The 13,717-nt window shown below is 39.5% G+C and overlaps 1 protein-coding gene across 10 annotated transcripts in view; it reads right to left on the bottom strand.

The window, feature by feature from the left end:
- PCNX1 (pecanex 1) overlaps positions 1-13,717 on the bottom strand; it is a 244,693-nt gene that overhangs the window by 134,110 nt on the left and 96,866 nt on the right. For 5 of the 10 annotated variants that reach the window (XM_077464610.1, XM_077464608.1, XM_077464606.1 and 2 more), the window contains 3 exons: positions 12,513-12,645; positions 9,104-9,345; positions 570-663 (listed from right to left, as the gene is read on the bottom strand). In XM_077464610.1, the coding sequence (XP_077320736.1) occupies positions 570-663; positions 9,104-9,345; positions 12,513-12,645 (469 nt within the window). The remainder of the gene's footprint in view (positions 1-569; positions 664-9,103; positions 9,346-12,512; positions 12,646-13,717) is intronic. The other 5 variants (XM_077464612.1, XM_077464611.1, XM_077464616.1 and 2 more) reach the window with 3 other exon arrangements.

Below are 13,717 nucleotides of genomic sequence, written 5' to 3' on the forward strand. Positions count from 1 at the left end.
ACTTTTTTTTTTGCTTACACCTTGAACATTAATTTCTCAAGGAACACGTGTCACTATTTATATTGCATTTTTTCATATGTCAATTTTATTTTTGATATCGATTATTTGCTTAGCGCTGCACATTTTCCATATATATATTTCTGGAAAAGGGTACAACAGCACTTGAACAATCAGGGGCGCTATATTCACCTGTTCTTACAAGGGACATTCTGACAATAGAAGAGAGCAGATATATGACCTCACCAGTCTGCAGCTGTGTTTTTACATTCTAATTACAACCTGGGGGCAGGAATGTGACCTAACTGCTGCTTAACTACAGCAGAGAAAAATCCAGTCACTGAGTTGGCTGTGTAAATCTCAGGACTGGATGAAGAGAAATGCAAATCCTTTGGCAGGTACCTCCCATATGCATTCCAAATTATGTATTGAGAGGGTTGCTTGGAGTTGAACTTTAATCATGTCAGAAATGAACCAAAGTCATTCTTAATATAAAAAGTGATCAGTTAAACTGAAGTAAAATTGTATGGAACATATTAAAATCAAATGCTTAAATTCACTAATGCACCAACCAGAGGTTATTAGATGTTCTCCTTGCAGCGGGTTCAAAGTTCACTAATGACATGTCACAGCCACCAGTTTCATACAGAGATGGGGTGAATTTACCTGGAGTGGGTATAGGAAAAAGAAAAGAAAAAAAACAAAAAACAAACTGATTAAACAACTATCACATGATTTTAAACACCAATATATCAACAAGGTAAACTTGGGGGGGGGTATATGAAAGATTTTAATTGACTGTCAATGGCACTTGCTGTTTTAAATGTGGTCTACACTCGTTTTTAAAGTCAATTTTAGAAATGACTCCAGCAAGACATTCTGACATAAATGCCAGAATTGTGAGCGAGTCAGTGAGTGCATTTCCTTGGTTTACTACATGGCTCTTTTTTATGGAAAAGCACAGCCATTACCCATTGAAATCATGTTTTAACTAAAATACAACAGGAACAGTGAATGAAACAGAGTGCTACGGTTCAAACCGATACACGGCTACCCAGGAGAACTCACTGAAATTCAACCAAGCACATCCTAATTCTGTCGCTTGTAAAATGGGGAGGAGGAATAATGCAAGTAAAAGCTGGCTTTAAGAAATCACTAAAGAAAGACCACCACCAAGGTGTGAATAGTCACTGTATATTAGGCCATAAGGTAAACTAGGAAAAAATAATTTTCATCTCCACACTTGGGCACTACTTTTCAAATACATTTTTGCATAGACAACACCCCTATGGACTTTGTTAAAAGTTCTCCACAAATTTTTTTTATCACGATCCATAAATGTATGCAATTGTGAAGCAAAAAAAACTAAAAAATCTTATGCTGCTGGTTTTGCTTGCAATTTTAATTCTATTAATTTTAGCAACACAAAATATCTTTTAAACTGACATTTACACATGTGCGTAACATTTGAGACAGGTATTGGTGCATTAGTATACTCGAGAACGAATGGAGAAAATACGCTCACAGATTGGCACCAAGCAAAATTAAACCAACACATTGTAAATGTTTTGAAACCGAGATGTTATATTCATAAAACATTTCAGTAGGCACTGTGTAATCAAATGGAAAAAACAAAAATAAACTGTGCTTTTGATGAAAATAAAATTAAATAACAGACGCACCACTCTAGTGAGATACTATCACAAGTAAAAATGTATAAAAAAAAAAAGTGTTGCACCAAGCATAACAAAAAACAGCGAGTCCATGAGTCACCAAAGTGACATAAATGTGAACAGGTGTCTTGAACGTTGATACACCTAAAAATCCTCCACCTTGTGATGAAACGCCAATAAAAAGGTAAATAAAGTGCTCTTACCAGAGAGCATTGACCACCTGTTACAGGAGGTCAAAACAAGCTCATGTTTCCCAAATGCTCCATCACCATTTGTAGGTCAGCATACGGAAGATGGGGAAGATCATTCCAGGCAGCCAACCGAGATGTCACAAGTCCTCTTATTCCATGTGGACACATCAAATGACATACCCCAAAAACATAAAATGCCACGATAATGTAAAAAACTTAACAGGGCTTTTAATAAAGTAATGCACTTACATGCCAGCAGATAAAAACTGTGTGTGTAAATGGGCACCATAACGTCCGTGTGCTCTCATCTAAAGAGTGACAGGAAAAGATACCTCAGCTCGACCGGTTTCAAGGACTTTTCAGGCCACGGGCATATTCCCCTGTCACTACTGTTAAATAATCTTTTTCCCTCCGAGACTTGTTCTCATTTCCTACTTCGTGCGGTTCACTGCAAAGGGCCAAGCCTCGTTCTGAACGAAGTCAACGCTCACACTTCATTGGAAACCCCCATCCCCTATGGATAATGCGTCTCCACTCTCTGAAAATTCCCAGTAACGCCACCAGAGTTTCTGGATATCAGTGCCCACGGCTCCAATATAGAGAAAATGGGCCTCAATGTGTGGTGACATGGCAGCAGAGGCTCCAACCACACAGATGGAAACGAGATTGGGTCAAAATGATATATACCACACACACAAACCTTACACAATTGCACAGTCAAGTTAGTAGTTAAACCAAAAGCCAACATATAATATAAAAAAAAATTAAAATATATTACATTAACATTAAGAACTATCTAAAAAGCTATTTATATCCCAAGTCCACATTTAAACCATGTGGCATATAGCTTTTGAGAAGATAAATCCATTTAGTCTCAATTTTAGACAGTTCCCTAACTTTGAGGCTGCCCCTCCAGTGTAGTAAAAAGCCCATTAAGAGAGTTCCTGCTGGATCTCTACCATGGGCCAAGTCATAGTGTCTAGAGACACTATGGTTTTTGTATCCTTTACAAATGCTCGCTATATGTTCATTGAGCCTTACATTAAGTGCTTGGGTGGTACAGCCCACATGGGCTCTGAAGCAGGTAGACTGCATGAATAGTGCTGCAAGTAATAAAAGATTTCACTATATACTTCTTAGAGGTGGCCCTAGAGGAGAATTCTATATATTTTTTTTTTTTACATTTGTTAAAGGCCACAAACCTGACAGCATCCACATTTGTAATATCCAATAAGGTCATGGAAGAGCAGAGATCTAGAGGGGGTCTAAAATGTTGATTTCAGCCTCTATAAACAACCATGGGTTTCGGAGGTAAAACTGGAGCAAGTACTCATTTTGTAGTATATGCCAATGTTTGTGCATTATACGTTTGATGGTTAAGTGTTGTGTGGAAAAAAAGTAACCAAACGAAAAATTGGTCCAATTCTCATTAGCATCATTGGAATCATCTACCCTATCTCCAAGTAATAAATCCCTATTGATTTTTCTGACTTGGTTAAGTGTAGTCTCCAACGCAACAGGATCATAATCCTTTCCAACAAATCTTTGCTTTGTCTAATGCAAAGAAACTGTCCCTTGGGGACTCCTTCCAACCATGGTTTATTGTGACAGCTGTCCCTTGATATATATGCATTCCTATCCGTTGATTTAAAGAATGTTGAAGTTAGCAAACAGGCCTCTTCTACTCCTATTGAGAGATCCAAAAATTGATCTCCATTTGGCTGATCTCATAGTTGAGTTTGATGCCTCTATTGTTCAAATCAAGTGTATGCAAAAACGAAACAAGGGAGGAGGAGAATCTGTCAAGCGCGATACTGCAGAAATACCCAATTCATGAGGGATTATAGTGTACAACGAAGCAACATCCACTGTCACCAACCACCATCCCTCCTGAAATGGACAGTCCCTAATAAGATTAAGGACTGCCCTAGTGTCTAATATATGGAGGACATTTTAACCAATGGCTGTAAATAGTTACCAATACACTTGCCCACTAGGGACGTTACGGAATCAATGCCACTAATAATGGGAGGTCTCGGGGGGTAAGTGGGATTTTTATGAACTTTGAGCAAATAGTACATGATGGGTGTCCTTGGAGAGACAGGAACAAGAAAAGAAAATTCCTTCTTGTTTAAAATGCCCTGGGCAAAAGCTCTGGACACTAATTTTTCAAACTCAATTTTATTGGGTCCAACTGGGTCGCTTCTCAAAAGAACATGTGTATCAGAATCACTTTGTATATTGTCCATTTCTGTCAGGTTTGCACTTTTATCCAACACAAAGATTCCCCCCCCCCCCTTTATCCGCAGGTCTAACCACTAAATTCCATATGGTCGCATAACGGTTGTAATCACTTGCCAAGATGTACCTGCACTTTGAGATTTCTCACTTTAAACCTTCTCAAGGTCTCCAAATACCCTCACTGATGATGCCACCCCACCTGGGGGATTAAACAGTGAGGCATTGGAGAGATGGGGTGGTTGAATGTCTGATGACATTTCTTTGAAAGGATTAGATAAAAAAAGTATTTTTCTATTTATTTTTCTAATGTATTTATGTATATCCATAAAAAGGTCTGGAATTTGTCCAAACCCTTAGGTGGGGCAAACTTCAGACCCTTGTCCAATATGGTCTTTTCTTCTTCTGTGAGGACTTGAGTACTTAAATTGTAAATACCCATACCAGTCACTCCCTTTTTTCCCCTTGTAATCTCCTCCCCCTCTGGTCCCTCTCTTTGAACTCCCATTCCCCTGTAGTCTAATCCCTGTTGGGGAAACCCCCATAATTGAACTGTCCATACCGTGGTCTCAGTCTGGAAACCTAGGGCCTATACCCTGAGTAAAGGAATGGTTATTAGATCTTCCCAGTGGATTAGGATGAGAAGAGTTCCCATATCTTTGGGGTCCAGGGCCTTTGGCGGATAGTGATCATTAATATGGGGATGCTTATTTGCACAATTTTTTGCACCAACAGTTTTGCAGACATACTGAAACATCTTCCAGTCTCACATTTGCTTTGCTTGCAACTGCAGTGGACTACCTACAACACACTTTCAGGGGCAGGATTTCTAGTTATCCAGGTCAACCTCCTATCCTCGAGGTGCCATCCATTGCCAATGGGTGACGGGGCACACATACCTTTCAGAGAATGTCTCATAATGGCTTGGTAGTTTGCCCCTTTACAGTGTTGGTAAATGGCATAACTTTTCAGAGGCATAAATAGTTTTGGCAAAGCCGACAATGCACAGCCCTGTAATAATTAGACTAGGTGAATTTTACACATGCATGCCCTTGCTGGGCATTCTAGGAAATAGGTTTGGAGATGCAGGACTGCAAGACATTCTCATTGAGTATGAAGTTGTTGTTCCAGGATCTGTCAATGGTCATCATTACAACCGCAGCATGAGGGCACACAAACGCCTCTATGCGAGTCTTCAATGCACCAGACTGCTCACCTTCTTAGACTATGCCACCAGAGGAGAGAGATGAATGTATGGATAAATTAGATAAAATGTGCATTCCAGTCAGCAGCTACAAACACTCACCTGTACCACGGTCCAGCGATGCAGCCGCCTGAAGCATCGCTCTGCCTCTCCGCAGCACCGGCATTGCAAGTGTGGGCACCCGGCTGTGACAACCTGCAGCTTCACAGCCGGGTGCGAGTTGCACTGCGCTCTTAGCGGCCAGGCAATCTTCTGGGAGCTGTAACGTATCCCAGAAGATTGCAGAGAGGGGGAGAAAAGAAGGAGTAGCAAAACTAGGTAACCGCCCCCTCCCCCCCCCAAAAAAATTACATGCCAAATGTAGCATGTAAGGGGGCAAGGAGTGCTTAAAACGGAAGTTCCACTTTTGGGTGGAACTCCACCTAAAGTTGTACATGGCACATGGAGACCTGTATCACTGTTATCATTGTGTGACTGTAACGGAGGGTTTACAAACTTAGTGAAGTTGAAGATCTGATGTGATCATGAGGAATGTGACACCAGGGTGTTTTTTAAAAACATGCTGCGCAGAAGCATCAAACTGTAGTCATCAAGAGCCTTTATACTGATGTGGCACTGATTGCTTTAAGTCTTCAGCAAGATTTACCATGTATTTTTTCACAGGGGTTGGCAACAAAACAAGGATCATTGACTTGGCTAATGTGTCATCAGCTCTTTGCATCTATTGGGATCCATACCTTCTCAGGCTGGTACTCTACAAGCGCCTTTTATGGCAAAGGCAAAAGAAAGGCTTTTCCTGTTGCTTGCGATAAAGAGTAATACATGACTGCATTTACAAATCTGGGTAGCAGTTTTAACCTGGGCCAGTCTACCTTTGAACTACTTTGAAAATATGCGTGCCAGTGTTATGTCCAGTCATCTGCAAAAAATGTGAACGATGCAAGATACAAAGCATTCTGCATGGCATCGTCAGCTTTGCCAGAACTATCCCTGCCTCTGACAAGAGATGCCCTTTACCAGCACTGTAAAAGAGCAAACTACCAAGCAGCCATAAGGAGACCTTCTCTGAAAGGTATAATGTGTGCCCCGTCGTACATTGGCAATGGATGGCACCTCGATGATGGGAAGTTAACAGTCACCTGGATGACTAGAAATCCTGCCCCTGTAAGTGTGTTGCAGGTAGTCTACTACCTGTGTCAGTTGTAAGCAAGGCAAATGTGAGACTGGAAGATGTTCCGGTATGTCTGCAAGACTGTCTTGTACCGATTTATCTCGGTGCAAATATTGCGCATTTTGAGTCATTTCAGCCAACTTGTGGCAAAGTTGGCTGCTTTTTTAACTTTTTGATTTCACAGTACCTACTGAAAATTTTCATCATTACAACATCTCGGTTTCGTTACATTTACAATGTGTAGGTTGGTTGGTGCCAATCTGTGAAGATGAAGCCTATTTTCTACAACTTTGCCATATTTCATGGTCTACATTCACTCTTGAGTATACTAATGCACCAATACCTGTGTCAAATGTTACACACATGTGTAAATGTCAGTTTGAGAGATATTTTTTGTTGCTAAAATGAATAGAAACGTTACAAGCAAAACCAGCACCATAAGATTTATTTTTTTTGGTTCACAATTACATATACTTATGGATCATGACAAAAAACTGCAGGATATTTTGTGGAGTCCATAGGGGTGTTGTCTATGCAAAAATGCATTTAAAAAGTAAAACTAAAATCATTTTCTAGCCACTTTTTCCTAGCTCACCTTATGGCCTCTATGCCGCTCTATGGATTGCAGGGAACACACACTGTCTGTGGATCATTATAGGTTTATTCGAAAATATAAATTTTTAATTACAATTACACAAGTACACGTCTACAATTTAAGAGACAAACCAAGATAAACATTTTTTAAAAGAAAAGAACGATAAAACTAAACCTATAAAAGGCCAAGCCCACCTACAACTAAATTTGGAGGTATATGCACAAGTACTGAATCACCTGCTGGTTATTCCTGGAACCGTAAGAACAATGTTTCCCTATCAAAGAATACATTTACAAGGCCACCCTTCCTGAGGGCATTACTCACTGGTCACTTGTGCTCCATTGTCACAGTCATACCAAATTCTTAATTACAGTGAAGTCATAAACATAACATTTCAAAACAATAAAATGAATTTATTCTTTTTTCCCAATCAAACTTGTCAAACTAAAATGTAATTTTTGTCACCAGACTTTACCTACGATACAAAATTATAAAAACTATGAAGTAAATTGTGAAAAGTACAGGTTTACTTGCATTTATTCCCTATATAAAAGAAACAGTCTTACACACAGACGAAGAGGCCTCTATCGTTAGAATTACTAATAATCGGAAAAGATGAAAGCAGGGAGGGTGTTACAAGTTTGGCTATTTCTATATCTCGTTTTTGGTTACTCAAGTCTAATGTGGTTAGATCTCTAGGTAAAAGATTTAGTTCAACTTTTTATTGCCTTGATCCTCACAGTACAGATAAATAGTTCACATTTTTGGTATTTTGCAGGGGTATGTGACCAGATAGGGATTTCTGGGTATTTTATGTGCTTTTCTATAACTAGTACAGAGGCACTTATGGGTCTTGCAGAGGAGATTGATCAAAACAGCAGTGTTTTTAAGGTCAACGCTTCGATGTAGTGCAGTCCAATCTTTCTCAAAACTTGAGAAAGATGGCATGGAGTTTCATCAAAACATTTACCATAAAAAACGCTGCCGTTTTGATCTTCCTCCACTGCAAGACCCCCGAGTGTCTTTCTGTATTAGTTTTGGATATATATAGGCTGGCTAAGGAAATATTAAGTAGAGCTTATGAAACCAATCAGGGGGATCATCTGGATATTTGAGCATCTCTTCTACTGGCACAAATACATATGTTAAATGTCAGCAATGTTATTTAGAAACTCTGGCAATCTGTCTTTCTGGATGTATCCATTTTTTTTAAAGTAGTAGTTCACACATACAGTTTCATTCTATTTTGACAGAATTTAAATTCTGACAACCCTCATAGTAGAGAGAGTAATAATTATATCACTTCACATTAACAGGAAAATTCAAAGCAGGATGCAATTGATAAAGTGCAATATGGATACCTTGGTTAGCATGATGGTTAATTTACAATAGTGGGTATAGTAAAACCTACATGTGCTTATTTATGCCTACCAATATGTATGTATGTATGTATTTTTTCCACACAAACGTCATTCAAATATTTTAAAAGTATCACAATTAAATTAAGATAAAGCAAAAGAGAAAAAAAAAATCGATTTATATGGCACCAACATATATATTTAGCGCATTAAAAAAAACAGGTAGATTTTATTAAAACGCGTATCAAACTAAATCTAAAGGTAGCAATTTGAACACTGCATGACATCACCATTTGCTATTGAAAACAAACATGTAATAACTCAAATAGAATTGTCAAATACACAATACTACGTGACTGGCAATTTTATCCAAAATACTGAGAAGCTTGACCTAAAATAATTAGAAACAGCAATACCTTGTATTTGAAAAGGAAAAAAAAAACCTATAGGAGCATAAAGTAATACATTTAAAAGACTGTGCTTCAGTCACATATGAGTAAATGACAAAGGTATATGTTAGCAGTAATGAAAGCATGTTCTGATGTCAACACCATTGAGCTGTCTGGAAAGAGAATCAAACTAAAAAGAAAAACTGGTCAGTTAAAAGGTTAGCAGTTATTTCCACATTCACATAGGGAGGGTCTGGAATGAAAGAATAAGTGAACTGCATTATTACCCAAAATGTGTTGCATTAAAACTTCCATGTCACCAAGGTTACATAAGGCCTGCATACCAAGTTCATCGTGCAAACTGCTATTGCCTACGGCAGATGCATTGTCATGTGAAGCCTCTAAGTGGACGCTCCCATTTCTCACCAGCAAGGAGGCGCTAGCGCTGAGCACAGCAGCCTGGGAAGGGGGGCGGGACTGGACTTTGACCAGGGTTGATGACTGCTGGCCTTGATGACCATCTTGAAGGCTACAACAAAAACAGTTATTGGGAAGACATTAAAATCTATGCGCAACAAGCCTCTAGAAAAGGAATGTTTATGTCATCTATGAACATTAAATCAAATTTGTTAGGCTGGCCAGTTAAAATATCCCATTAGAGATAGAAGCCAACAATACAGATCTACAAATGAGGTTCTCTCTATGATGATAATAAAAAAATAAAAACACCACAGAAAATACCAGTGTCACATCCCATCTGTCATACCCAGACCTAAACAAACAACTATGCAGAAGCTGACAAAAAAAAAAAAAAAAAAAAAAACAACACACTTGCAGCACAAGTATACTATTAAATCCTTAAAAGGGGTGATCTAATCAAAAAGCCAATCATGTAATAACCAGTTTTTCCTAACCTATCCTTTATAGACACAGTACATTTAGGAAAACAAAAAAAGGAGCCGACAGGTCTGATGAACCAGCACCCAGAAGGTACCTGCATCAGCTCTCTGCATCACCTGCTTTTTGAGAAGGTCAGGTCGCTCTGATCAGGACTTTCTGATAAACATTGCACAATCCTACTGGCATCGAGGTAGTATGCCCAAAGTTATGGTGTAATGGTGAAACAGGAAATTAGAGAGGGGCAGACAAGCACCAACACTTTCCAGAATGCCTGACATTTTGGCAAAAGTAGGCAGAATGGAAAGGGACTGTAGGACTATGCCTTAGCATATCAATCTCAAGTAAATTTGATGCTCCAAATACGACTGCATTTAAATGTATGAGCTGGGTTCCTAGTTCTAAAGGAAGAAAGCTAGATGGCGATGGCAAGCGGCTTTCAGACCATTAAAAAAGAAGATTGTGACCAGTGCGCATCAGTGTCGGTTAAATGGAGCGTTTTGGGAGAAGCAACCCCTTCCTCAGAACCTCCCAATGGGGGGAGGGGTGTTTCCGCCGAAATGCATCAGATCGCTGACACTGCAGCATACCACTCAAGGCACTTGATACTAAACTGTTTTTTGATTGGCTGTATTAGAAGGCTTGTAACTTCTTTCCTTTGGGAGTATTCAGTTCGCTTTTTGTTTCAATAAATCTTGTGTAATGCACTAGGAGTTTGTGCCCACCAGTATGCTTTTTTACAGTTCTGTCTTTGAAGTACCTATCTGAGGAGGGCTGCATCAAATAGCTATTTGCTTTGGTGACAGTCCTCTGAGTGCTGGAATATTTGTCTGTGTACATGAACCAATTACAGCAACCTGTGTGCTCATATCTGGTAGTTCGAGCAAGCAGATAAGGATGGTGCTCTCAAATGTGTATTCGGAAATGAAGCGGATGTTACTGCAGTCTCTCTGGTGTGCTGTCAACACCTGTACAACGCAATCTGAATGCGTTTGCCTGACATGCAGTGGAAGATGTTCATGAAGGACAATGATCACTCACAAAATTTGCTCTGGTACAAATGTCTAAATAGGCCTTAGGTCCCTTTCTCACTGGTGGAGTCCACCAGCAAATCCACCTTCTAAGCAGGGGATCTCTCCAATGATATCCGCTGTTCTCTAGGTCCATTTCCATCCAACTGTCATCCAATCCACCAGATGGATGGGGAACATCTCTATCCTTCTGTTTTTAGCCTACACAATTAGATTGGAAGTCGACTGGTGTCGATACATGTTCTGCTGCTCTATAGAGAACAATGCATGGTCCAATTGGGTCCACCTGAAAAACTGGCAGGTGGACCAGACTGGTCCATTTGTGTAAAAGGGGCCTTAATGTTTGAAAGAAAAAAAAAATGCAAAAAAAGTTTCAGAGGCCAACTGCCTGCATTTTTTTTCTTTTTTTAATGAGCAGGCTAATGTTAATTTTGCCTAAATGCTGTAATAAAACAAAGTTTATTAGTATAGTACATCCCTTTCAACTGCTCATGGCCACAATATTTCCTAGGCATGAAGATCCATATAACGCTGCAGATATTTGTCTATAAAACAATGCCACAGTGTAAATAATTAAACCATCTCAAACCTGCAAAGGATACAAAAAGGTAGCGTCACAAATCGCACTAGCAAGATTTTGCAAATGCAATGTAATCTGATACAACTGACCCAGAAGCCAAAAAGTATTCACTATTTTTAGAACATTAAAGTGAATGTAAAGCTTTATTTTTTTATTTTTTTAAAACTAAATAAAGCATGTTTTTATTTATCAGCCCTGTGCAATGGTTTTGCACAGAGCATCCCCAATCCTCTTCTTCTGAGGTCCCCCCACTAGCGCTCTGGGCTCTTGATCTCTTCCAAGTCCACAGTTCAGGCAGAGGATACATTAAGGTAAAAAAAATGCTTTACCTTTACAATCACTTTAACATATATTCGAAGGCTGTGTAAAATTTCTTAACATACTTGAAGAGGTTCTCTAATTGTTGATCGTATTGGGACAAAATCTACAATCATGTGTTAACCGAGTGGCATGTAGGAATACAAGGTTAAAGATGAACTCCGGGCAGCTAAATACACTGCTGAAATACAAATATAGGAACAGTTTTACTAACCAAAGAAATGGCAAATCTGTCCATCTAGTCTTGAGATTTGCATAAGTAGCTGAGCCAGGTTGGTGACCCAACTTCTATGCTGTAGTTAAACTGGTAAACTAAAAAACATTAGTTCTGCTCCCACACAGGATAGAACATTTCTTTTTAAAGATAAATACTAAAAGCAATATTTGCTAGATCACCTCTATGACCTCAGCCAGTGATAGAACAGTGAAGGAACAGCATCAGACTAACAAGGTTATCCTTCTGCTCACTTTGCCCTCGATCATGTCAGGATCACGTCAGCAAAGCCTGAATGGCGCTCATTGGTGCCCCTCCCACTCCAAGTCTGACATACTAAGGCAAATTCAGGTGGTTGGGGCAGCATTTAAATATACATTTAATGATATTTTAATGAATACATCAATGCTTGAATGTGTGCTTTTTTGTGCCTGGAGTTCAGCTTTGAAGCTTTACTTTGCGACACCAAATGAGTAAACAGCTGCACAGCAGATCCATGTGGATCACATGCTTAAAGTGTCATGCACAGACAGCCAACAGAAAAGAGAAGGAGGTTGTACTTGTTAGGACAAAGGGAAATAAGGGTGACTGGAGCAAGCTTAGGGGAAGATTAAAAGCCTGCAGCATGCAGTACGGTGGAGCTTGAAATACCGTACCTGAGGGGTGATCCGATGAGTGAAGCGGGAGGAGTGGGGTTACTCCCTGCATTGTGCCTGCGCCGTACGGCCTGGCGCCTAAATGTGCTGCGCTCACGACGAAATGTTACTGTCTCCTCGCTGGTGTGTGCTGCTGCAGCAAGACAGATACTTCAGGTCAAATTTGTTTAAATAAAAGAACTGGTAATTTAGCAATAAGTAGGTTACCTCTGAATTACCATCTCCTATAAAGAAAATCCAATGTCAGATATGATTGTATGTCATTGTATGACAGCTGCCATACTTTACACAAAATGTTCAGGCACATTAAGGGTATGATGCATAAAATGTAAACATAGTATTTTTATTTGTACTGTTTTCTGTGTCGTTGCCAAATCGAAACCAGGAATTTCACTACATGAGTCACAATTTAGGCAACCTGAACACCACAACAATAAAAACAAAAAACACATTTGTTAATATTCAAAAGCAACCCAAGAAAATGATATATACGAGAAAGCCTTTGAACGCATATATTAAGTGTACAATATTGTAGTTGCCCCAAAAGGAGAGGAATATAGGAGATACCCAGAGAAGCTGCCACAAGCAGCAGAGGCAGCTGGAAGCTCTGGGTGGCCTCCAAGACATTGGTTGGGGGGGATCGCTGATCAAGATGAAGACTTTTTAGGCGATTTGTTCAGGAGAGGTAGCATGTTCACTCTGAACGCCACCGGTTTACAAACTTCAAACACACACACACCACAGCAAAAAATATCAAACCAGCTTTCTCAACAAGTGTAGCAAACTTGAAGAACTAAAAGGCAAAACATTTGTTTTTCATTTTTGATGGAGTAAAGATGTATTATAACCCGTCAGTTAATTTTTTTTGCAATCTGTGTCCCATTGGGGAGATTTTAATTAATTTCCTGTCACATAGCTAGAAGAGGAAATTCCTCCAAAGTGAGGAAATCCCCAGTCATCACCAGGGCCACCAGAACCAGTGTCCCCAATGGAAGATTCCCCTCTATTACTGTTCTGGGGACAGCTCAAAATATGGGACTCTCGTACTCTCTCCTTTGATGAGAATGGTAAACAAGACAAATTTGGGAGAGTGATTCTCCCTAACAGAGGCACAGGAAGAAATAAAAATCTGACATGTTCTAAGCACTCTTCTCTACCCAAAGCAAAAGCAAAAAAAAAAAAAGTTTACCTTTAGTTCTACTTTA

Source organism: Lithobates pipiens, unplaced genomic scaffold (assembly GCF_037356315.1).
Source record: "Lithobates pipiens isolate NorthernLeopardFrog02 unplaced genomic scaffold, aLitPip1_a1.2 Scaffold_30, whole genome shotgun sequence".
NCBI classification, from domain to species: Eukaryota; Metazoa; Chordata; class Amphibia; order Anura; family Ranidae; genus Lithobates; species Lithobates pipiens.